This window comes from Rhamphochromis sp. 'chilingali', assembly GCF_963969265.1.
Source record: "Rhamphochromis sp. 'chilingali' genome assembly, chromosome: 5".
Classification (NCBI taxonomy): Eukaryota; Metazoa; Chordata; class Actinopteri; order Cichliformes; family Cichlidae; genus Rhamphochromis; species Rhamphochromis sp. 'chilingali'.
In genome coordinates, this window is record NC_137932.1 from 26,460,886 (window position 1) to 26,486,985 (window position 26,100).

At 43.8% G+C, this 26,100-nt stretch overlaps 2 protein-coding genes across 5 annotated transcripts in view; both read left to right on the forward strand.

Moving 5' to 3' along the window:
• Positions 1 to 239: 239 nt before the first annotated feature.
• LOC308396807 (uncharacterized protein) lies at positions 240 to 4,524 on the forward strand. The gene is made up of 3 exons (XM_080882392.1): positions 240 to 500; positions 1,783 to 2,058; positions 2,216 to 4,524. The coding sequence occupies exons 1-3, from the start codon at positions 371 to 373 to the stop codon at positions 2,887 to 2,889; spliced, it is 1,080 nt and encodes a 359-aa protein (XP_080738518.1). The 5' UTR covers positions 240 to 370; the 3' UTR covers positions 2,890 to 4,524.
• Positions 4,525 to 5,301: 777 nt separating this feature from the next.
• The window catches only part of pex7 (peroxisomal biogenesis factor 7), a 44,405-nt gene continuing 23,606 nt past the window's right edge, over positions 5,302 to 26,100 (forward strand). The window contains exons 1-9 of one of the 4 annotated variants that reach the window (XM_080882492.1): positions 5,302 to 5,359; positions 5,967 to 6,100; positions 6,431 to 6,488; positions 7,055 to 7,205; positions 7,273 to 7,350; positions 7,427 to 7,535; positions 19,911 to 20,017; positions 20,256 to 20,369; positions 23,614 to 23,669. In XM_080882492.1, the coding sequence (XP_080738618.1) occupies positions 5,986 to 6,100; positions 6,431 to 6,488; positions 7,055 to 7,205; positions 7,273 to 7,350; positions 7,427 to 7,535; positions 19,911 to 20,017; positions 20,256 to 20,369; positions 23,614 to 23,669 (788 nt within the window). In that variant the 5' untranslated portion in view covers positions 5,302 to 5,359; positions 5,967 to 5,985. Of the gene's footprint in view, positions 5,505 to 5,564; positions 5,787 to 5,966; positions 6,101 to 6,430; positions 6,489 to 7,054; positions 7,206 to 7,272; positions 7,351 to 7,426; positions 7,536 to 19,910; positions 20,018 to 20,255; positions 20,370 to 23,613; positions 23,670 to 26,100 lie in introns of those variants that run through there. The other 3 variants (XM_080882491.1, XM_080882490.1, XM_080882493.1) reach the window with 3 other exon arrangements.

A 26,100-nucleotide genomic window follows, 5' to 3' on the forward strand; every position in this document is an offset into this window, starting at 1 on the left:
TTTAATTATAAACTTTATCCTAATTATGTCCTGGGTTTTAACTATTTAATAATAAAAAAGGAAACATCACAAAAAACACTTAAGGTTATAAAAATTAATTGAGATTTAGGAATTCAATGATGTATCCACCTTATTTATTGAAAAGTATTGGTATTGATATCGGCGATACTGGCCCGCATTTACTTGGTATCGGATCGATACCAAAATATGCAGTATCGCACACCACTAGCGAACGAAGGACTGAAATCTGGTCACTTTTTATACAAATGAGCTGTGACGCACCGGAAACGGAAGTAGTGTTTCCCCCCATTCGTTCTTTTATTTTCTTTCCAGTCCGGCTCCGCTCTGCCAGAGTTTTAAATACAGGAGAATGGAATACAAGCTGATCATGGCGGTCTCTGGCTTCCCGAGTCTCTACGACATGAACTCCCCGACCTATCGGGACCTGAACATGCGGAGCGACGCGTGGCGGCAGGTGGCGGAGATCGTCGGAGTCCCCGGTGAGTTTCAGAACAGCGCCGAGATCCCGGCGCGAACTTCAGCTCTCACACGGGAGCACTTTCGATGTGGGCGAGAGGGAAAACTTTCAAAACATGTCAAACATTCAGATTTTCATCAGAGAAAAGTTCAAAACAAATACGGTCCGACCCTTATTATGTTCCTACGCTCGTCGCCTCTCGGCTCCAGCACAATGGTTCCTCTTCAGAATTATCAGCACAGATTTATGAAAGAAACACTGTAAGAAAATCTACGACAACTTTAATCAGCAGCTTTTACTCATATATTGTAATTACTGGGAAATAACTGGTCGTAGTGGATTTTTCTAGTAATCAGAACTGGGGGAAAAAGGTGATGACGACCAAATATGTATGTGTGTTTGTAACACAAGTATTTAAGGTTTTACTCATGTAGACAGTCTTTGTTAACTGAACTTAAAAATTTTCAAATACAGTAAATTATGGTTCGCTGAAGAAAAGAAAGGAAAATAAAATAAAATACAGAATAAAGGAGCTGTTAATACGCTTTTGTTATTTATGGGTTTATATGTTTTAACATTAAAAATTAATAATAACATGATAGAAATTACTGACGTTTTAAATTATATTTAAAAGCCTTTAAAATAAAATTCAACAGAAATTTTATTACTTGGATTTTTTTTTAAACAAACAGCCTAATATGTTTAATCATAAATGTATGGAAGGAAACATAATGTAAATTGTAAAAAATATCCCAAAAAATAGTTTGAATGTTTAAAATTTATCTGGATTCTGCATTTGTTTTTGTTTTTTTTAAAAATTGGTTGTTATTTTATTATTGCCTTTTTTTGGTCCTTTTAATTAATACTATTTAGTTAATTGTTTGTATTATTTTTAATCATTTTTTTAAATAACCATTGGAAGCAAAAATTATGATTGAAATTCATATTTGGCTAAAAGTCACACAGGAGTTTGGAGCCGTGAGTATTTTCACATGTGAGTAGTACTGTTTGTTATTTTCAGTCAAATTGCTTCAAATGTTGAATATTGTCCAAACACAAGTTTGCTGTGAAATATGACCAAGCAAACAAAAATAGTTCGGTTGTTTGGGAGTTTGTTTTAGTTTTTGCAGAATAAACTAAATTAGAGCAAAGATTAGTTTTAGTTTTTGTATGCAGGTGAAAATAAAGCGTTTAATGTGACTCTGTGTGTGTGTCTCTGGTTGTGGACACAGCAGGATGGTTTAACTGTTGGATTTGATGGTTTTATGGTTTATTTAAAGCAAACTTGTGGTTTTCCACATTAGAGTCGGAGTGCAGAAGGAAGTGGAAGACACTGAGAGACCAGCACAGGAGGGAGAGGCAGCGTGAGAAGGAGCGGCGCGAGAGCGGCATCGGGCTCTTTAACTACCGGCCATGGAGATACTCGTCCATCCTGTCGTTCCTTAATCCGTTCATCGATGCCCGGGCAGCCGGTACCAACGGCTGGGCCCTGGACCCACAGCCCTCTCAGGTCCAGGTGGCCGAAATGGTCGGCTGCAGCACGACCACGGAGACGCGGAGCGACGACGACGAGAGCTACGGTTCGTACTGACACTTCCTTCTGATTGGCCAGCCTGCAGTACTTCCTCATCAGCTTTTCCATGTGCAGTCCGAGCACCCGGGTCTCTGATGGCTTTTGATTAATATTTTCTCGTGATTCGACATCGATTTAGTTCTGATTGTTTTGTCTGTTTTCAGGGTTCGCCGTAGCTGACGCGACCACGACGACATCCTCGTCCTCATCCTCAGAGTTCCCGCAGAGGAAGCGGCTACCCTCCGTCGGCTTGGACCCGTCCAGGCCCAAAGAAGCAAAGGTTGAGGTGAACTCAGGCGCCACAGACACTGACGACGGCCTGCAGACGCAGCAGCACGCCAACATGAAGGAGCTGTTTGAGATGATGATGCACTCGGTGACATCTCTTGCTACGACCTTAGCTTCGTCACGCTCTTCCTCGCAGACCCCTCTTCTGCAGCAGGATCCGCAGAGTCATCATCGCAGCCCGCCGCTGTCCTGGACCGTGGCGCGGCTGAACCAGCTGAAGACAGAGGAGCTGGAAGGCGACGTGGACGAGCTGCTCGTCCAAACGGACGATGAGGAGGTGGTGGAGGAAGAGCGCCGCCCCGCTTCTCCCAGGCCGCTCCGGCCAAAGAGGAAGAGCGTCGACGGCCTGCTGGAGGAATTCCTGACGAAGACAGAAGCCAGGGATGCGCAGAGGGAGCGTGACATGGAGCAGAGGGACGACGTGACGCTGTTCCTGCTGAGCCTGGCTCCGGCTATGAGGAGACTGACAGCAGAGAAACAGTCATGGGTCCGAACCAAGATGCAGCAGTTTCTGCACGAGGCCGAGTTTGGCGCCACAAAGTTCCAGTGAGCCCACGAACGTTTTGATGGAAGCTCATTCAAAGGGGAAGGACTGAATCCTCCCTGTAGACTCCACACGTGCCGACTCTTCTTACAGGTGATTCAGGTAGCTCCAGATTTGATGGTCTGTCCCTGACCGATGACTCCAGATACTGGGTTTCTGTTTTCATCGATGACTAAACGGATGTCTGCACAAAGCAGGACTTCGGGCACATCGGGGTCACTGCAGGGTTAGCGCCACGCTTCAGTGTTGATGTCTGATTACTTAATGGGAACTTAAACTTCTGCACAGAGGACTCTGTGCACGTGCACATCCGTGTTCAGCAGCAGGAGACTTTCTAAAGTTTAGATTTCTCACAAGAATCTGTCCAGAAACAGTTTTTCCACGACCGACTTTATTCCTGCAAGAAGGCCGTCTGCAGATGTAAAACCGCTTCATCGGCTTGTAACTGTCAAAGTGGTGATTTGATACTAAAGTGTCTAAAATTTGAACCTTTGTAGATGAAGCCTACATCTGAATACAGAGTATTTATTCTGTCGTCTTACTCAGACGGTCAAACAGCGCAGCCGAGGACAGTAAGCAGACGCCTGTTCTCTGACTGTCTGCGTTTGTCCAGCCGTCAGTTGATCACAGAGCTAAGATGAGTCTGTGATCGAGCACCGTCAGCGTTCATACTCACTAAAGCATTCAGAGCACACACTTTAATACTTCACTACTGTACGTGCTGTACACACACACACACAGACAGACATGAACGGGTGCAGCTTGTATCATGTGTTTAATAAGCTGCAGGCTCCGCCTCCTTCATGTGTCCATGTAGCCTGAATCCTGATGCAAGCAGGTAAAGTGATAAAGATCTGCTGTTAAGATCTTTGTAGCAAATTAATTACTGTTGTTAAGTTTGTGGTCCAAAAGTGTCACACGCTACGTCAGGGCAGGTGGTGCACTCCAGCACTGCAGACACACTTTTCCTCCTCTTCTCTGTCCCCGACCAAAATACTTCTTTATCTGACGTGAACAAGGATCTTTTATGACTTTTGAATGATGCGAAGCTCAAACAGAGACGTGTTGGTTCGTGTTCCTCTGAGATCATCTCAGACTGTTAACACCACTCAATGTATTTTATGTACTTTTATTTTGAAAGGCCGGTCACACTGAGACCAAAGTGTGATCTTTGCTTTCTCCTCTGAATCAGGAATTCAGTGATGATCAATGAAATTGTAAATAATATTTGTACCTGTTACCGGTAACCAGTTGCAGCTTTCTCCTGGTTTCCATGGCGACGCAGTATTTATGGAGCTGTGGTTGCAATCACGGTTTCCTCCTGGCTGTGAGAGTGTGAGGCCACAGCGTCTTTGGTTATGTGTTCTGAGTGCAATGCTCCATGTGTGATGCAGAAAAGCACATTTTGTATTACAGAAAAGTTTCTGTCTGTATTTCTAAACAATCATAAGAGCGTGATTTTTCCCAGATAGCATTGAACGCTTCAGCAAAGGATTCCTTTCACTCTGGTTTGTGTTCGCTACTCTCCCATGTTATTCAGTCCTGAGTTGGAACATTTTTTATGTTTCAGAGTCCTGCAGCTGATTTTATTTTCTTTGTTTGTCCTGTTTTTGTTTTTTGTTTAAAAAACAAACAAACTCTTCTTGCAGTCATTTGTGTTTTTATTTTAAAGTGAATGCTCACAGCTGAGTCATGCTTAGAGTGAACTTCATATGCAAACATCTGCGCAGACTGCTGCAAATATTATTGCACCACTCATAAAGTGAGCTTCAGGAGGAGCCGATTAAAACCTGATTACTGACTGAAAAGCGCTCTTAGTGTGCTGCTGTGAATATTTCACCTTAATTTGAAGTTTTCATCCTTGTGCTGTAACAACGATTCAGCAGGAAACTGCCGCTGCAAGGATGTTTTCTTACATATACAAACTATCATTTTCTGTTCTCTGGAATAACATGTGGATTACTGAACGCGCACAGACTCTGAACACAGTTTGAAGTCAGTTTCCAGGAAATTGCTGTTTTAAAAATAAAACTAATCTTTGGTCATTTCTGAGGAAATGAAAACTAATATTTTAACTGCACGAAGCACAAAAGCAGTGACCATTACTCCTTCCGTGAACGTGCAGATGCTCCATCTCTTAAGAAAAGATGTCATTTAATAGAAAATTATAATTAATAAAATATGAAGTTTTCCAGTTATTTAAAGCTTTTCTTAAATTTAAAAATGAAAATAAATTTTTACAAATGTAAGTAACATTACCTGTCTAGCTTCATTTACCTGAATGTCGTGTTTTTAAAGAATTATAATTTCTAATAAGCGCACTTGTTGGTTTTAAGGTAAAGAAATGTCTCCACCTGGCGGCAAACTGTACAACTACAAGTATAAGCACGTTCAATCCGGAGTCAGCTGATCAAAACACGGAAGTGGAGAAGCAGTGAGTGGAGTGAGAAGAGCAGCAGGAGCAGCGGGAACTTCTGTGGGTCTCTGAAGTTTTGAAGCTTTTTTTCTCTCGATCCCACGAGACGACCTGGTTTCTATGAGTCACGTGACAGCCATTTTCAATTTAAATGTGATCAGGGTCCGTGAAGTCACTCTGTCACCTGCAGACCACACGAGAGCAGGTGCTGATCAGACACGGTCTGAGTCATAAAACGTTACTTTAGTCCCGCGTACTTCTTACGTGTGAACAGATTAACAGACTCAGAGCTTCACATCTCTGAACCCCACGGATTATTTGATAAAACACAACAGGGCGGGTTCAGAGCGCAAACGTGGACCGCGTTAACCGGAATCCCCGAGTATTAAGTTTTAATTAAGACCCTATCGCACCTGCTGGAGGACGAACGAGAGAAAGATTAATACGTGTGTGAAAAACGTGGTTAGAAAACCGCCCCACTGTGAATGTAAATGCACTGAATGTTTGTTAGTTAATTTGGCGTCTTACAAGTTTTGTGCACATTAATTGTCATATTTTCTAAAATATTTCGCCTGAGGGTCATAAAAAAGCTTCAAAGTAACAGTACATGCTGTAGTAAATAGTCGATGTCGTCTTTGCAGACTTTTTAAACCTTTCTGTCCATCAGGGTTTCTTTGTATGTGACGATGATGACGGTGAAGGTGTTTCGCAGTCCGGCCCGTCACGGTTACGCAGTGGAAGTGTCTCCGTATATCCCCAGCAGAGTGGCCTGTGCTGCCTCACAGTACTACGGGATAGCAGGTCAGTAGAGTTCAGTGGTCACAGTTTGGAGAACACACCTGGATGTGATAAAGAATGAATGCTCACTGCTGGAGCCTCGTGCGGACGTTAGAGGAACTCCAGTTTGTGGCTCTTCATCACTTCTGTTTCCTGACTTTTGATCCGTATAAATATTCTGAAATAAAATAAGACGTGCTGTTTGTTTCTGAACGTCGACCTCAGCGAGCTGAACAGACCCCGATGACGACGATGATCACGCGGTTTTCACACCGAAACACAGATCTGTGCGTTTCAGCTGTTTTTAAACAGTCAGCTTTCTCATTCCTATCCACTCTGTCTGTGTGTGTACAGGCTGCGGCACACTGCTGGTCCTGGATCAGACCGAGACCGGGCTCACCTTAGTGAGAAGGTAACATCTGTTTCCTCATCTCTCTCTCTCTAACATCTGTTTTTGTCCTTTATGCTTACAGATGATGATTATAAGAAGTTGCAGGAGGTTTAGGGCTCGGTTTCATCTAATTTCAGCACAGATCAGATTATTATCAGACTGCGAGGAAACCAGATAGAAACCCCTGGTTTTATGTGACTGCCACTGACTTCCAGGACTTCCACTGAGAGAGTGACATGGTCTAAAAACTCAGAAAATAATAAAAATGCAGATGATATATACAAATCAGTAGGAGTCACATTCCTCCTCATCTGCATTCTGAATGATGACGCATGTGTGATTATTCAGTAGATATGAAATCTTTGTGTGAAGTGTGCCATTTCTGAGGTTGTTGACTCCACATCTGGGGAAGACTGAAACACAGAGACTTGTCGGAAGCTGCATGGCTCCGTGCTGGAGGCGACTGCTTCACAACACCATTAAACCCCCCCCAGAAATAATCCTTTAAAGTCGAATAAAGGAAACAAGAATTCAGTCAAAGGTCAAAGATTAAGTTTTTATGTCATCCTCGTGTGTGTGTGTCTCAGCTGGGAGTGGAGTGACGGCCTGTTCGACGTGGCATGGAGTGAAGCTAATGAGCACATTTTGGTGGCAGGCGGCGGCGATGGCAGCCTCCAGCTGTGGGATACAGCCAATCACAGTGCTCCACTGAGGGTGGCCAAAGAACACACACAGGAGGTAACGCACACATGCTTACACACACACAGACACACACACAGGTGTTCTGACTGTGACGTGTGTGCAGGTGTACACTGTGGACTGGAGTCAGACTCGAGGAGAAAGCCTGATAGTTTCTGGATCGTGGGATCAAACGGTGAAAGTGGTAAGATGAAAGTTTCTCCTTTCTTCCCCTCTCCGTCTGCGTTCTGTCTTCTTCATGTTAGTTTTATCTCTGTCAGTGGGACCCTGCTCTCAGTCCATCGCTGACCACCCTCAGAGGTCATGAAGGGGTCATCTACAGCACCATTTGGTCGCCTCACATCCCAGGTTGCTTTGCATCTGCCTCAGGTGAGTCGGCTGGCCTGTCAGAGGGGTTTAAAGTGGCTGCTTTCACCATTAGATGGCGTTGTTGTGATGGTTTTTGGAAGCAGGCCTGAACGTTTTTTGAACTTTGCTTCAGACCGCTCAGATTCAGCTTCACTTTGGATTTAAAGCTACAAAGGAGGAAATGTTTGATGTCATGAAGCTTTTTCTCGGTGTCTGTCTGCGAGCACGAGTGCACCTGAGCTCTGGAGGTTTTCGTGGTATTCACTCGTGTTGTTTGTTGGAGGTTTTCCTCATCGTGTGCAGTGTAGGAAGTGAGGTGAGTCTGCATGATGCTAGTAAGTATACTACTGAAGGTTTTAGTCTTAGTAGGAATTCATAGTTACGAACGTAAATCTGTAATTTAAACACGACGTGGAAAGAACTGTGCTTTAATAATGTAATTCTTAAAGCACAGTATATTCAATATTCTTGATATTTATAACTGAGTGATTTGCATATTAGTGCTATTTCTTAAATTTGCAAATTCTGTAACATATTGTATTAGTTAATTAGTTTAGTCTGTTATTGTTGCTGCCTTGGAGCAACTGTAACCCACATAATTTCCTTAGAGTTAGTTAGTTCTGATTCTGATTTAAACCTGCTTTGGTGCTGATGCAGACACAGGGGTGTAGTTTGTAGCAGGAGGCGTGTCTCTGTCACTGTGATGTCATCGCTGGGTGCACGAGTCTGCCGTCCAAGATTGAGGTTGCATGTGTTTTTAGATTTTCTGCATGATGCACTTCCTGTTTCCTGTGGCACTTCTGTGGCTAATCAAGCAGTGAAGCATTTTAGGGGTTTTCTCCCATTATGAAGGAGACTGTGGTAACAGGTTGACTGCTTTGGGGATCTCCTCCAAACCTCTGTCACAGTGATTTTTCTCTGTCGTTGTGCTTGATTGTTGAGTGGTGGGATCTTTAAAGCAGTCCTCCTGGCTCTGTTTGCTGCTTCTGCTGTAGCAGTGCGCTCCACAGTGACGTCAGACTGCTGCATGTCTCATTGGGTCATGCTGGAGACATCGCCATCCGCTGTCAGAGCAGGACTTGACAGATTCTCAGAGACTCTGCAACAGCTTGAAACTTAACTTCCTGCTCTCAGACCTACAGATGTTTGGGGTCAGCGACAGTAGACAGTAGCCTGAAGTCTATAAAACTTGTCCCACACGAGCATAAATCAAAGGCATCATCTTTGAAGGATAAGTCGAAGGTGCTGCGGTGCAGGGCTTAAAGAGTTAGTTCCTGGTTGGGTGGAGACTGTGTGGAGCTTTCATGTGTCCTCCAGCAGATGTGCACTTTAGGTTAACTGGCCTCAAGTCTGGATAAAGAGTGGTCAGTAAGACCAGAGAAGCATGTAAAAGTCTGAGAAGTCGCTTTCTTGTGTGTCTGTCGAGAAAGTTTTCATCCACACAGTGATGTGAGTGAGTTTGTAGCCAGAGGGAGCATTTGGATGATCTCCTGGGAGTGTGTTTAAACTTCATACAGGGGCAGCAATTCATCATCCAATCTGCAGCAGCCGCCTTCAGCTCGAGCTCGGTTTGGGAGGTGCTGTCTGTCACGTGACTCGGCCAATGAGTTTGGGTTAATTGGTTTGTGAGCGAGCGGAGGTCTCTGATGAGATTCTCAAAGCAGGAAGATGTTAACCCCCCGCTGCTCACGGGGTAGTCCAGGTCCAACCATTTGACCTTAAATGAGTCTTTATTTTTGATTGAGTGTATATAGAACACACAGCTGGGACAATCCGTGAGGGTCCTAACTGTTGAATCCTGTGTTTGTCTGCTATAAAAGGTCTGTTCAGGTTGGGTTCAGTTATTAGAAGTGTGCTGCAGTGGACTCATGCATGCACCAGCAGTCCTCAGATGTGATTTTTAAGGAAGTTCTGGATGTTTTTCATTTGATTTTTGAACAAATTTCTGAGAATTTATTTTTCATGATGGCTGTGCTGAATTAAAACAAGTAAAATATGGTGTTTGTGTTCAGATCTGAGTTCTGAGTATGTGTCAGTGATCCCTGTGACAGATGTGTGATTAATGGCTCCTTGTTGTTGGCACCATATGATGACCGGTGCCACAGATGAACTTGGAGGCTGTAATTCTGGGGTTTTTTTGTTGTGGTTGATGCTTCATATTTGTTTTCATTTGATTTGATTTTTGATCTCTCCGCTTTTTTTTTTTTTTTTATTGACTTATTCTCAACTCTGGTCTGTAAAATATCAGGTTACGGCTTCAAACTGCCCAGCACAGTGTCTCGCAGTCCTGACTTACACTAACCGGCTTTAATAACAGCTCTGCAGCTAAATGCTTTACTGAGAGCACGTCTCCATAATGAGACCTTCAGAGTGTCCGTGTCCGCCGCTTACAGCGGTTCAACTCCATGTTGGTCTCGTACATCAGCTCAACCGAACGCACTGCATTTGATATTCTGCCAGTCAACTTGCCGCATGCTCACAATTAGTAAAAACGCACAGTGTTTCTCTTAATGTGGTCCTAGAACACATAAAAGCCTCGGCTTTTACCTACAAGACGTCCATTAGACAACAGATGGTTTGCATGTGTGACAGATTTTCCGTTATTGGTGTCGATATGTGAGAGAGTAGCTTTATTCTGCTCTCACTTCTAATAGGTTCCTGTTATTAAGATCTCCGTGAGGTTCAGCAGTGCAGCAGCTCTGCTCTATAAAGACCAACACACAGAGCTGTAACATGACAGCAAACAAAACACTAATGATGCCCCTTGTCAGGATGATCTCCTCCTCACAGTTTTCTTTTATATCGTCTGATTCCTCAAAAGTTCCCTCACAGTTTTGGTAGATTTTTGTCCTTAAGTAACTCTTTAAGGAGTGATGCCATGAAGTTGGAGGGTTTCCATTTTTCAGGATTTTTCCGTAGTCCAAACACTTGGCTGTGGTTTTTCCGAACATTCTCTTTATACGTCTTTGACTTTTGGAGTAACTCTTCTGGTTTCTGAAGCATGTTTAGCTGACCCTCACAGCCAAAAACTAATCTTTAAAGAACCGTTTGAATCCTTATAGATACAAACAGTTATTCAAAAACAGCAAAGAACCAGCCATCACTGACTCCTACAGGGGGTCATAACATAGCTCCCTAAAACGTTCCAGCTCCTGCTTTAGGAAACAGTTTGTAATCCCTGCAGCAGCACTGTGGATTCAAGCTGCTGGAGCTGGAAGAGGAAACACTTTCTACGGCACAGGGATGAGGATGTAAAGCACTTGTCTTATCGGTCCTCCTCTGCGGTGCTGAGTGGTGTCCTCTCACCAAGAGTTAAGCTCAGAGATTTGAATGAGGACGCTCAGGCTCTTTGAAAATGTGTCTTGATCCGAGCACATCGGCGCCAGGACCTCTCAGCCGCGCGTCTGCCGCTAAAAAGACAAAGCCGACGATACCGGCTCAACCACAGAGCCGAACCTGAGGAGACTCGTTCACGTGCAGCTGTACCCCCTATGGTAGAAACAGCTGTGAAGGCGCCACTGTGCTTCCTTGGTGGGCGATGCCTTTTGTCTTTACCTTTGAGCCGGAGGTCACCTGCTGATGTCAGGACTCTGAGCAAGGTGCATGGACTCCATTTGCATTGAGACTTGCCTGTGAAACCCACGCTGAAAATCTGCAGCATTACTGAGCTGTGCTATCAGCACACAGCAGGCTACAGTAAAGGAGCCAGTGCAGTATTTATTTTGGCCTCAGGGTCTCATGAAGCTCTAAATGCTAAACACCTTGTCTGTACTTTTGTGTGCAGCTCTGCCTCCCAGAACTGAAGCAAGTATTTTAATGAAACATGTTGAACTTTATTGCTTTTTTAAGCTTTTTAAAGCTAATTGTGTTGGATGTGTTGCACGCAGGCACAAAAACTGGCAGAGAAGAGTGAAGCCTAACCTAAAAGTGGTCTGAAAGCGAGAGGAGAGTAGCTTGTGTTAAAGCTTTATTTAATGCATCCAGTTGCCAGTTTGTTTACGGCAGCAGCCGGAGGCGAAGCTCTGCTGTGCACCGCTTTCTGACCTGCAGCAGGAGTGATAAAACTTGGCATCAAATTAGCCTCTGCGTTTATCTCTGTGTGCTCCTGCTTCCAGCAGGCGCACTCACGCTCGATCCAGGTTTCTCGGCGTTCTGCTCGTCCTTTTTTCTTTTCTTTAACTTATAGACTTGGTCACAGCTTGCTTCTGCGATCAGGATGTGAGGTGGGCGGTCAGTTGTGGGTTTAATGAGGAAATAATGAGCAGAGCTTTGCTGCAGTTATAAGCTTGGTTATGTAGTTATGTAAAATTTGAGTGATGAGCCGACATTCTGAATATTCATTTAAATTAGAAATGTCAAAGTTTAGGTTGCTGTCAAGGGCTTCTGGAGGATGGTGGTCCACAGGAGACGGGCGATGATTGATGCTGGATGGGTGCGGTCTATACAACCTTTATTTCCCCCAAATAGTGTTGGCATCACCGTGAGCCTGGCGGGTCCCTGTGGGGGCTCTTGAGACATCTGACATGCACAGGCATCAAAGACCAAAAACAAGGCAAGGCTGTTAAGACTCATGGGCCCTCCTGGGCCATGGCAGCATGTTACCTGAACAGTGTGACTCCTTAAAGGTAAGACTGTGTATGATGTGAACCCTCAGAGGGGAGTTTTCGTCATGCATCCATGTTGCCCACTTCCTAAAAATTAAAGTCCAGCTGAGGGATCATCGTGTTTACACACTGGAGGAGATCCAGTATCCTTTGTAGAGGCACACGTAAAACAGCCGAGCTAAAAGCTGTCCAGAGGTGCCCGAAAAGATGATCGTGAAGTGTAAATCATCATTTATTTTTTGGGGACGTCTTCTCAGAAGGTTCTGATCATGCCTGTACTCTCAGCACACTCTTAGCAGAGGTTGGAGTCAGAATGGAAGCTCTAATAAAACCTGCAAGCTCACCGCAGTTTAGGAATCAAATATCAAATCTGACATCGCATTTTGAGTTCTGTCACACGCCTTCAATGTTGGAATAAAGGTTATTCAAAGCGGCCGGTGAGAGGTGAAGGTGTTTAAACTCCAGGCCGTCAAGGGCCGGTGTCCTGTAGGTTTTATTATAAATCACCTCCTCAACATATCTTGAAGTTCTCCAGAGGCCTGGTAATGAACTGATCATTTGATTCATGTGTTTTGACCCAGGGTGAGATTGAAAACCTGCAGGACACTGGTCCTTGAGGCCTGGAGTTCCCCACCCCCGCTTTAAAGCGTTAAAGCTGCTTCTGCTTCTGCTTCAAATAAATCTTGACACACATTATTTTTACCCACTTTTCATTTCTGCCTCACAATAACAGATTTATGAGAGTTTATGGTCAATTTCAGTGAGATTCATTTGTAATCACTGATGTGCTGCTGAGCCTCGGTGTTCTCCATCGCTCCTCACAGCCTCACCGCCGTGCTCTCGTGTTTTGTTCTCCAGCCAAATGATATTTGCTGCAGGACACTGAAACACACACACACACACACGGTTTCATACCGCTCAGTGTATGTGTGTGTTGGACTTTGTGAGCAGGTAGTGTCTGTTTAAATAAGTGATAGCAGGTGTCCACCAGATACAGCAGGCTCTCTGTCTCTGCTACACACACACACACACACACACACACACACACACACACACACACACACACACACACACACACACACGTACGTGCGCGCTGAGCGGTGTTTGGTAGGTCCTGGCCTCAGGGAAACTTTGGCCACACTCGTTCTCTGTATCTGCAAACCTACATTAGGTCATGAGCTGTGATAACAGACACACACACAGACAGAGAGACACACACACACACCGGCTGGTGTCGATGGAGGCGCCGCGTCTTGCTTCAGAGAGCGCTGCTGCAGGCCTGGTCACAGCTGTAATGAGACGATGGCAGCGATCAATGGTGAGAGAGGAGCGCTTGTTGTGATAACAGCATCGTTTTTTTTTCTGAGTCAGTAAGCTGTGAAGAGTTCCTGTCGCACATGCTCAGTGTGTCCTCTCTCTATTTGGGTTTACTCAGGTGAGAAAAGAGACGAGGCGTTACCGAGGTTGGAAACCCAGAGGTCTGCTCACGGTCATATTTATGATGAGAGCAGAGGACAGATTATTCATTTTTTCATGTTTGTAACTGAACAATGTTTGTCTGAGAGTTTCAGGCATCTCAGAAACATCTGAAGAGAAAAGGTTTGAATCATTTTGAAAAATGTGATGCCACTCTGGATTTTGGAGCTCAACACAATTTAATGACGGTGTGTGATGGTGTAATTGTCAGGCTGGTGGAGAACGGCTGAAGTGGGTCCCAGTGGTGTTTCTCAGTGGGTGATCTGACCTTTTACTAGTGTACCTGTGTTCCTGTGATGTCAGCTGTCTCAGTGGAGCTGGCCTGTACACACACAGAGGCTGAGCGGCAGTTTGGAGTTTTTTGTTTTTTGCTGAAGTCAAAAAAATACTGGAGTTTTTATCATTATTTGAGACTTTACAGTGTTGAAGATCGGTGTTGGCGAAATATTTTAATGGTGCTCATGTTGAAGCCAGAGAAGACTCTGCTCGTACTCCAGAGTGTTTAAACAGACTGGTGGATGTCAGCACCGTGCCTTCATGGTGAATCACTGGTGGAGCGCTGGATGCTCATAGATCAGTGACCTGTCAGTCAGAAGCTCTGTTTTTTTTTTTTTTTTTTTTTTTTTAAATGACTTTAAACTCAGCATTGAGACAATCAAACCTGCTGTTTGCAGGGATAACTGATCAGAAGACGGCTGCCTTAAAGGGGGGAGGAGCTAATATCACTTATTTGAGACAGAGGATGAACTGAGGAAAGGCAATATGAGATCCATATGGATTATTTTGACCTGTGAATCATGCAAAGCTACCCTACAACAGGTCGCCTTGGTTCATGCTCTCTGTGCATTATTATTATTATTATTATTATTATTATTATTATTATTATTACTTGTTATTAGGGGTTTAAATCAAAATTCATATTTTTGTATTTTCTGTTATAACTTATGAGTCGGATAATAACTGAGAGGGATGGCTGGATGGATGAGTTTTCAAGCACAGCTACCTATGATTAGTGTATGGTGGAGCTTTGCCACCTTATCTCTATCTTACGGCTTCCCCTCTGGTGGCACTTAGTGTTAGCTTGAGAGGCTACAGCCACTCATGACTTTGAAGAGAAAGGAAGTGACAAACCGGGAGAAGCAGAGATACGGTGAAGGCGTGGTGCAGATGGCGTCTCATTCCGATAAGCTTATCTGGGTTTCCATGCTCCTCACTGCTTCTCTCCCTTGCCTCCTCTTTTGTTCCTTGCCTCCTCCTCAGTCCTCTCATTTCTCTTTCCGCTTAGCTTGATTCAGTGGCAGACAAAGATCCCCACCTCCAGCCTGAGAATCAGATGAGGGTCTGTGTCTGTTTGTTAGGCTTCGATCTGCCCTCCAGGTCTCCTCTGGAGTCTGCAGTGCTGGTTAGTCGCTCTGAGCTCTCAGTGAATCAAAGCTTCAGTAATCATCAGTTAAACTCTGACCTTTCAATGAACTGTGTTTAACTCAGACTCCACCTACACGTGTCATTCCTGTGTCCTGTATTTAAAAAAAGGCCCAGAACGACTGAGGTTAAATAAACGATGGTCACTCACGTTCTGTCCATCATATTGACAGAAAGCCTGTAAAATTACAGGTGCGATCAAAAAGTTCAGCCCATGAAAATATAAACTGGATTTAAACTTTGTCTGATCGCTCCTGCTGGTGCACGCTGGATCTACTCCAGTGTATCGAAACAATGATCCTAGAATATGAACAATAAAGGTTGGTTTTTTTTTTTGTTTTTTTTTTTTTTAAATGAATGAAATTGCAAATCAGTGTGCAAATGGATAATTATCTCAGAGACAAAGTAACCAATGGTTGATAACAACTTACCAATCAAGGCAATTCTTCCTTCAGTTTATTTCCTGGTCATTGCATTAAAGTTTTAAAGGTTCATCTCAGCACTGAGTGCTCATGCTCACATCTCTGCCACTTTTAAACTGGATGTGCATCCAGGGAGCAGCTACATGGACCCATCGTTACCAGAAAGGAGAGAAAATCCTGTTTTCAGTGCACGCTCTGGGTCATGTCCTTCAGATGCTTCAGGATGTTGAAGCAGACTCTGTGCTAACAGTCTGACCCGGGGAAGGAAGTCATGGTGCACAACCCTGCGAGTGTTCCTCACCTTCAGGCAGCTGGCTGGATGTTTGATCTCTGCAAGTGTGAAGTCTGTGCTGAAATCCCAAAATGGATGAGTAATGGGCCAAATTAAAAGCAGGTATGGTAGATTTTATGGACTCATTCCACAAACTTGTTGAACTCTGTGCAGCATCCTTCATTTTAATGAGCTGATTGCATTTCGTGGTTTTTACTGGAGACAAAGCTGCTGAGATGCTTGGATTTTTGAGTCAGCGAAGCCCACATTTATTTGTGTATGTTGAAGGCTTTACATTCATCTACCAGCCACCTCTCTTTGTTGTCTCCTGCACACGAGCACAGCTGTGACGGAAAGTAATCTCAGAATATAAAGAAGCTGTTCGTCTGCGTGTAATTCCTCTGCTTGATTGCTGCTGTGCCAGCTCGCTCTGATCAAAGATGCGATGAAACTGCACACGTGCTCGTTTGAACCAGTGGTCGTGGTGCTTCAGATAAGCTCTGGAGGTGGCTGATCTCCGTCTGCTACTGAAAACAATCATGTAAATCTTTGTGTTTGCAGCTCCTCCTGCAGCTTCTTATTTGCACCCTCTTTGCTACAGTCTCCCACACACTCGCTGTGATCACATTAAGCCTGGACTCTGGAAATTCAAGTGAAACGAGAAAAAAGGTTTTAAAATGCAAATAGTAAGGCGTGAAGAGAGAGCAGTGCTCCCCCGTCCAGAGGAGGTTTGGAGCCAGCAGAGATGCCATCAGCAGCTGGAACCAGTTTGGAATCAGACGGCTCTTTTTGACCACCAAGTTCTCCAGAGACCTTTTTTAAGCGAGGTTTAGATGTGAGGTTTTTGTTTAAGCATTTTAACCACCTACATACATTATGTGTATAATAATGCTTATATTAGTGTTGACAGGGGTGTATTCAGAAAACAGTACATGATGACTTTGTGTGTGTGGACCAGAATGATGTACCCACACTGTGGTCCACACAGACGTTCTACACACACAGTTCAACACACACAAAAAGAAACTCTGGTGTTGAAACAAAGACTTTCCTGATGAACTGTAAAGTCTTTAAGTGAGATGAGTAGAGGAAATCACCCCCGCTTTGCTGAGTGTGGATGGACCAAACTCTTCAAGCTTTTATCAGCTGTTGGGCGTCTTGACTCCTCGTTTCTGATCTGCAGCCACAGCATCTCTCTCTCTCTCTCTCTCTCTCTCTCTCTCTCTCTCTCTCTCTCTCTCTCTCTCTCTCTCTCTCTCTCTCTCTCTCTCTCTCTCTCTCTCTCTCTCTCTCTCTCACAGTTGAAGAGCTTGAATTTCATCATCCTTAAGTGAAGGTTTGCTGTGGTTGGAATCAAACACAGAAATCTGTTTCTCATTTATTTATTTGTGTAAATGATCCTCTGTGGCTGTGCTTACAGCTAGTGTCCTTGTTTATTTGTGTGCTACGATCACTTTTGTTACATAATACGAGCTTAAAGCGCAGACTCTCTGCATTCGTCTCCAAACTGGAGGAAGGGTTTGGATTTGTGACTCTTATATAATTATACATGTCCCCCTCTTTACAAAGAGCAAGCGTAATTGGACAGTTGACGCTAAAACGTGGCTGCAGGTGTGTCTGTGTGTATTAGCTGAACCTGCTGATACAGCAGCGATTATAGGTGTAATAAACCGTGACCCTTTCACAGAAGTCAGCACTGCAGAACACACACACACACACACACACACACACACACACACACACCCACCCCTCAGAGTGTGAATGAGAAAAAGAACCAGAGAGGAAGAGGAGGATAAGGGTTAAAATGTTACTCAAAGAATCGATGAAGAGCCGTGTGGAGGGATGCTGGGGGAGGGTGCAGAGCCATTGCTGGGATTAAAGAGGAGGTGCAAGGAGTGAAGTAGAGAAGGAGATTAATGTGCTGGTCAGCAAACAGGAGGTGAAGCCTGGGAGAAGCGACTCCCCTCGGCCTGCTCTTTAATCAGTCCTGGAGCTGATTATTCAACCTGTTGGCCTCCAACGGGCTTCAGGTGGCGTTGTTTCAGGAGAGCCGCTCACACAATCCCATTAGCCACATTTATTCTGTTCCCAGATACGTGGCCCCAACTTTTATCCCCTATCCTTGTTCTTTGGCTCTTTGACATTATTACAAATTTAAATAAAGCTCTGCCAGAATAAATGTCAACACTGGGTTTATTCCCAAGCTTCTAAAGCTTGAAACCATCACAGCTGAGAGCCAAACCCTAACCCAACTCTGACTTCACGCCTCAGTCCTTCCATCATTACAGTGACTCAGGAACATGCAGACAACACGTTTGACTTCATCACTTGTGCTGTCTGATAAAGCTGCAGTCCTTCATGTCATGCTGGTCTGGTTGCACCTCTCAGTTCATCCTCTGTCTGAAACAAGCGTTAGGATGCAGCGTTCTTCTGTTTGGACGCTCCTCACAAACGGGTGGATAGCCATCATGACCAGGTTAAGGACGCCCACCCTCCTTGACATCACTCAGAGCCAACCCATATTGAAAAGATATATAAATCTTGTAAAGTTTGTATCTGTCTTGTGTGAAACTTGTATGAAAAGCATACAAGTGTGAAAACAGATATAAGATCCCTTGAAAAATTATATAAATGAAACTTGCATGTTTTGGATACTTCTTAAAACAATACATGAAAGTAATGAGAAAGTGGCCACTTTCATGAGTAAATCATATAAGCCTTATATGATTCACTATATGATGCAAGTCTTTTAGAAGATTTCTTTTCCATATGGGAACAGTGGAACACACGGTGTGCAAACTGACTGAAACAGATGTACTGTGCATGACAGAAATAAGGACACAAGCTTTGGGACTTGACTCACGGACCGTCAGCACAGGGAACCAGGATGTAGTCATAGAAGTAAAACTGGTATTTCAAGGGTGAAGCTTTCTGAATGGGAGTCGGTTGGAGGTTTTAACTCCGTCAGTTTTATTTGGAGGTTTTTCTGCTGTGGCTTCAGCCTTAGTCTGTGACAGTCAAGTTTTTTTAAGACGGAAGTAAAAAAAAACTGCTGCCAGGTCGACGTGAAGAACACCGAGGTCTTCACTGCAGTTTGAATAAACCTCTGAATGAAGAGGAGGAGGAAGAATAGGAGGAGGAGGGGTGTAAAAGTTCTGCTTGATGATTGTCGCAGTGTGTTGGCAAACCCTCAACCTCTGCCCAGAAACTCACTTACACACACTTTTCTGTGTGTGTGTGTTGACCAGTAGGAACATTCTGGTCAGTCTGAGTTTATCACGTTGGGAAAGAGGTTCAGATTTAAAATCAGCTTTTAATTTGGAATTCGCATTTCGTGGAATTTTGTCAGACTAACACACACACACACACACACACACACACACACACACACACACACACACACACACACACACACACACACACACACACACCACCTCGACTGGACTGGGTGACAAAATGAGTACACAGATCTGTGTGGATGCCATAATGAGTGGTCCCTGAAATGAGTCCCATAACTCATGAGAGACGATGAAATGAAGGAGCTCATGCGCTAAAATAAAAGCTGACGTCAGCAGGAACTCGAAACACTGGCAGCAGTGTTCCCCTCAATTAACCTCCTTTTACTTTCAGTCTCCACCTCACTTCTTTTAGATTTCTCTTCACATCCTTCTCTTAAATTCTTCACCTCAGAAGTTTATTTCACTTCATGGCTGATGGCGAGTGAGTTGGGATCAGCACATTGATAATGGGACAAATGTAAATCCAGTAGAAGGTCATATTATAAGCCCTCCATTTCCATAGTTTGTCTTCATCATTGAGCGTTTTTCAGTGGTATGTGAAGTTTCTGCCCAAATCTCAGCTGTCTGGACGCCTTTTCTTTCTTTTTCTGCAGGAAATGTGTTTTCAGTCATCTTCAGGCGTCCTGAATTGATTTTTTTCCCCCCATGTCAGCAGATATGATAAGAGAAGCTCTCAGAAACTCCTGCAGGTTGAGCAGCTCTAACCAAACACTTTTATTGCTGACTCTCAAACAAATAAAGATATATTGGATTGACTGTGTGTGAAATAAAATAGAACAAATACTGAGCGAGGTAAGGCGATAAAACTGAGGAAACACAGAAAAACAAGGCATATTTACACAAAAACACCTGGATATATTATATAAACTCGAATACTCTTCTCTTTCTATTTGTACTCTCAGGTGACGGGACGCTCAGAATTTGGGATGTGAAGGGTGCGGCGTGCAGATTGGCCATCCCAGCGCACAAGGCAGAGATCCTCAGCTGTGATTGGTGCAAATATGACCAGGTACAGGCCCTCCAGTTGGTTAAAAGGTTCCATATATTAAATGGCATATTTGGTTTAAAAGATACTTAAAAACAAACAAACAATACATTTAAAAACCTCTATGCCAGCCTTCATTTATACAGAGAAGTGTGTTTGTTTAAATGCATTTTACTATCTGCATCAAACACTAAAATTACATCTGATTTTGTGACCTTTAACCCGGTTAGCTTTGTAAAGATTAGCTGGTGTCTGTCTGCAGAATGTTGTGGCCACAGGTTCAGTGGATTGTACTGTGTGTGTGTGGGACCTGAGGAACATCCGGCAGCCTGTCAATCAACTGCTGGGACACACGTACGCCATCCGCAGACTCAAGGTGTACACACACACACACACACACACACACACACACACACACACACACACACACAGACACGTGTTGGGTTTTTATATCTTGTGGGGACATCTAATTGACATAAAGCTTTCCCTAGCCCCTTACCCCCAACCCTAACCATGAAAAATGTTTTCGCGTCACACACAGACTGCATAAACGGAGACTTTCGGAAACAATGACACATTTTAGTCATATGATGCAGTCATGTGACCAATGAAACTAAGATAGCAGAGGGCATTATAGGGCAGATGTTTTGTTTGCTGTCAATTTTGACGACCCTATTAAAGATTAATATCAGTTTGTACTGATAGCTTTTCTTTAAATTCTTTAATTCTCAAATAACAGAGGTTGAATCGTCTTTAGTTTCATGAATGCGCAATGCAGGAACGTAAGCGTTTCAGCCGTTTCAGTGTGGATGAACAAATGTTCTGAAACGACTGAAAATGATAGTGTGGACGCGGAGCATTTTTAGATGAAAACACCGTTTTCAAATTTATCCGGATTAGTGTAGACGTAGCCTAAGTGTGTGCCGCTGAAGCATATTCACTGTAATCTGCATCAGTGTAATGTTCTCCGTGTGTGTGTGTGTGTGTGTGTGTGTGTGTGTGTGTGCGCGCGCGCGCTGGTCGAGATGTAGTGTGAAGTCTGACAGCGTCAAAACACCCAACCAAATGGTGGTAATAAGACCTCACTCTCGTGCTACACTGTGTGTGTGTGTGTGTGTGTGTGCAGTGATGTATGTGCTGTTCTCACACACACACACACACACGCACGCACGCACTCTCTTGGAGGACATTACACTGATGCAGATTTCGTGCAGACTTATTGTGGCATCGTCGCTACGTCGTAACCACAGACCTCTCTAAAACACTGCACCGTACCCCGACGTGCACTTCCCTGAAACATAACCACATGTCGTGCCTCTTCACTACTATCGATTCTGCCACCTTTTCTCTGTGGTTTTTACATTTATCAGTGAGAGAACAACAGGAAAAATAATTATAGCATCAAAATGAGGACTGACCGATGTCATCAGATTGGGTGGAATGGGCATGAGGGAATGTACGAAGAAGTGGAAAAACTAGACGGACATATGGAGAGCCATTCTCCATAATAAAGCATTCATAACACACACTGGGTCACCAGAACGGGGTAAAAAGGAACATGCTGAGATAAAGTCTGAGAATTTCATATCTAACGAAGCACACAGAAGCGCTCCAGGTTACAGGTTAGCATGTTCACAGCATAATAACCATAAACATTCTGCATTCAATAACGCGGAGTCTGCTTAGACTCATTCATTCCCAGTAACTGTGATCCTCATTAGGGATAAACTAATATATTGGCCAAACATGGATATCGGCTGATATCATTCCTGTTGACTCTTGGCAGATTCACTGACATTTAAATGTTCAAGAGTCAAGAAAAAAAACTCAATGACCTGTTCAGATCAGCCAGGCTGTTATTTTAAAGGTTCAGCCCATCGAGCTGCTGCTGTGGGCTTTTTCAGCACAGCTGTACCCCATCGATCGAGGAGACTTGCTCTGAAACTGCTTGTCACCATTTGCAAATCTGTCAGCTTGTATCGATTCTCTGCAGGGAGCACAAACAAGGTGATCGGCAGCAGGAGCGTAACGAGATAAAAATAAAGCAATGAACAGAGGCGGACCGCGGCGCTTCTGTTCGGCTGTCACATCAAAAATTCACGGTGAGCGAGCGAGTTTCTTACAGACGAGTGATCAGCACGTAATGAACCTCTGACAAAAGAGGAATCCCTGTCTCGAAGTAAACAAGTCAGAGCGTGCTCAGTCCGTTTTGCGTACTGCTCTGGCTTTACAGGTGGAAGGCTCCTCACTCAAACTCCAGCCAAACCAAACCTGGGGTAAACTATCAATGGATATTTCACTGTGACCTCACTCACTGGTTTGTTGAGTCCTCATTCAAAGCCTTGATTTTTTTTTTTTAAATCGTTTTTCACTACATTGTCCCGGTTGGGCACATAAAGTGTAGTCTGAATGAGATAATGAGGGAATATAAACCCCACAGACACACACATCTGCTAACTGCTGCTAAATAACAGATCAGATGGTAGAATGTCACCAGACTTGTGGACAGTCTGTAAGCTACACCCACCTGTGTCGACTTCTACCTGTCAGGTAAAGCGGCCCCGCCTCGATCTTTAAGCTATACTATGAGGACCGACTCACTGCTGCCGGCAGCCTTAAGTGGACGTCATAGGAAGTGCGGTTTTTGGTGCTTCTGTGATGCCTTTACTTTCCAGCCCTGCCAGCTGCTGCTTGGTTAGCAGTTTCTGAGCAGCTTACCTGCAAACCAAACATTTCTGCTGCATCGTCACAGCTGCCTGGGTTTTACTTTGGTAATAAATGTGTTTGCAAGTAAAGCAGCGTTAAATGAACGTGAAGTGCAGTAAAGAGAAGGATGTTAAACGAGGCCAGGACTCGATATGAAAGGTGAAACTGTCAGATGCAGAGAGGGGAACAAATGAGCGAATAAATTAATTTGGGAGTGCGTCGTCGGTGAAATCGCTCTCTATGGACTCCTCGCAGGCTCTCCGTGTCTCTGCACAAACTGCTGAGCAGAGAAATGCTGCAAACTCTGCTCAGCCTGCCGGAAGCTGTTTTTCTTTCATGATGGAGACGAAAATGTAGTTTTTTTTTGTTTGTTTTTTTGGATGATGGGGACAAACTGGAGCTCAGCATCAGAAACAGTGGCATGTGCATGAAGCACAAACTGAGCAGCGTCTTCTGTTGTTCTGCATATTGTGAAAGGAAAACTGCAGTTATTACTGGCGTTTTTGTAAAACACACACAGTAATTTTTACTTTAAAAGTCTAAAACATTTCAGCACTTTTTCACGTTGTGGTTATTATCTTGTGTGTGCACAGCGGAGCTCGAAGTTCCAACGACACATTGTAAAATGTGTCATTTTTTTCATTTAAACCTTCAAACTGTCAAACATGCCCTACCTCCTTCACCTCCATGCTGATTTAAGGTTAAAAGGTCTGCAGCATGTCCCTCTGGAGGGTTTTTGACTCCCCTTCACATTATTACATATTATTGTTTCTTTGTAATCAGATTATGAATATTTGAGGAAAGCAGCGGGTGTTCGTGATGGAGATTAAAGCTGATAACTTGCTATTCTTCCTTTCTTCCTTTGGAAACATGATCTCAATAAACCGTTTTCCATTTTGTTCCTTTTCCTGCAGTTTTCTCCCTTTGATAAGACTGTGCTGGCGTCCTGCTCGTATGACTTCACTGTCAGGTAAGATCACCTGTGGCGTTTCTCTCTGTTCGACCTGTTTATTTAAGGACCTTTAAACAAGGTTCTCTGCAGCTCAGTGCTGGTAGAACGTTAGGAGCGCTAACAGGCGAGCAAGCATGTGGAACTCATTTTGTTCCACATCATTTTGTGAAAGCTGCTCTACAAGTTTAATGTGTTTGCACAGAGAAATGGAGAGAAAACATTAGAGAGCAAAGCAAAGCATGAACCCCACTGAGCTCATTTACACATTAAACAAAGAAAATAAAGATGCGAACAAATAGTTCAAGATGTTTAAAAATGATGGGCCTGACGTCGCTTTGCTCTTTAGTTATTCAGCTCCGGAGGTTAATGCAGAACATTATTCACAACAGGCGTATTTAGAAATGATTGACGTTGTGAGCTGCAGTGGATGCCAGAAATCAAAAGTTTAATCTGAAATTTGAAACATCTCAAATAAATCAGACTTAAATAAATGAAGAGATCACCTGAGTTCGACGTTTCCTGAAGCTTCGACTTCACTTGAGACAAAATGGACAAAAACACGAGCAAACTCCAACCATCTTCACAGCTCCTTGTGGTTTCCGCTCGTTTTTACCCCCCAGCTGAAAGCCCTGGGTACCAAAGAATGAGTGTGAAAAAGTCCAAATTCCCAGTGAGCCAGTACATCATGTGGAAGAACAAGCATCTACTCTGGACAAATAAACTCCGAGGTCGGCTTTAAGTTACAAAGAGGAATCCAGGTGCCAGCGGTTATTTCAGGGCTGGGGCGTGCAGCATGTGCACGGTGTGGATGACCTACACCTGCAGAGTAATGTTAACATTTCTGCAGAAATGAGTCTCCTCTCTGGGTCTTTAAGATAACCTGTAAAGTTTTTGTCATGCAAATTTGATTCTTTGAAAGGAACTTTCTTTCGAGGTTAAAGGAGCGGCGATGTGATGTGGCCTGCACAGTATTTCTGCTCCTTTCCTTTCAGTTACTGCCAAAGGGAATGGATGGTGTCATCATGGCAGAAGCAACGAGTCAGGACACTGAGGGAGAATTTGCGGTAAAGTTAACCAGTGTGTGAGATGGAGGGACGGACACAGAGGAAGGATGAGCTGCTCCTTTATTGGGCCACAGAGGATGAGTTAATAAAATGTGTAATTTCAAGGGAGACTGCCTCTGTGCTTCTCATGAGAATATATCTGATCCGTCCTCTCTGTCCGCTCGGCTCTTTAAAACCACAGAGGAATCGATGTTGTTCTGTGCGTCTGTCAGGCTGTGCGGGCAGATGATGGATAAACAGATGCAGTAAGATGGATGAAAGGTGAGGTTGCCCTGTTGTCCGGCCTGGAGCAAGACGTTGTTTAACAGTGATTAATCAGTGAAAGGAAAACGAATGAGGAAGCAGTCTGGCAGTCGATGAGTCATTTAAACCACTCAGTAGTTTTTTCTTCTCTAATGTGAGGAATGTGTTTGTTTTGGGGACTGTTGCTCTGACAAAATAACTCATTTGAAGATGTTGCTTCAAGTTCTGAGAAATTCTCAGAGGGGTTCCCAGAGCTGGCCGCAATGTCTTTCGAACCAGGCGGATCACTCTGCCCCGAGATGACCACTTTAGGGTTACGCCCTCTCTGTGACATCATGCAGCTTAACGGGACAGAAACAACTGGTTGACTTGAGTGTTTGGAGCAACCGGAAAGCTGAGGGAGTGTTTAGTTTGCAGGGATGATGTTTTAAGAAGATCCAACGTTGTAACAGTGGATGTACGATGGAAAATGAGTGACAGCGGGTCTCTGCTCATGTTGCTCGATGCATCTCTGTGCTGCACACGCTTAAGAAACGAACAAAAAGCATTCAAACTCTAAGTTTATCTTTAATAAAGACAGGATGTGAAGCTTGTATGCTAATTATGCAGAGCTGCCGGATGGAAGATGATCTAAAATAATTGATTTTTTTTAAGAGACGCAAGCTTCTTTCAGATGCTTTGCTAACAGTGTTAGCATTACATAATGACAGCCAGTGGAGAAGGTGCTGACGTGAGATCCGGTATCTCCAACCGTCCATGCAGAAGCTATGCTGCTGTGTGGCCTCCACTTATTTTCTCTTCCCTCTGTAGTTTGCGGACAACCTCAGATACGATTATAATAAATACAATGATGATGTTGAGAGGCACAGATGGGAAAGACTCTCATGCTAACATGATATGAAGACAGTTGAATGATTACAAGTATTAAAAGTTGAAATGGGAACTAATTTTAATGCTTTGTTCATTAAATTTATTCTTTATTATACAGAAGATCAGTTTTGGTTGATATGAAGTGTCCTTGATTACAATTATCATGATGAGTGAAGTCTCAAGTTATAAATAAAACTTGGACATAATGACATCCGCCTTTAAAAGTCTAAACGATGTTTCAGATAACACATCTGTAACAAGGTCCATTATGT

Excerpts from the sequence above, each read along its gene's own strand:
- LOC308396807 (XM_080882392.1), top strand. The coding sequence starts at position 371 with ATGGAATACAAGCTGATCATGGCGGTCTCTGGCTTCCCGAGTCTCTAC. Across the intron at positions 501-1,782 it reads GGAGATCGTCGGAGTCCCCG|AGTCGGAGTGCAGAAGGAAG; the intron begins GTGAGTTTCAGA and ends TTTCCACATTAG. Across the intron at positions 2,059-2,215 it reads CGACGACGACGAGAGCTACG|GGTTCGCCGTAGCTGACGCG; the intron begins GTTCGTACTGAC and ends GTCTGTTTTCAG.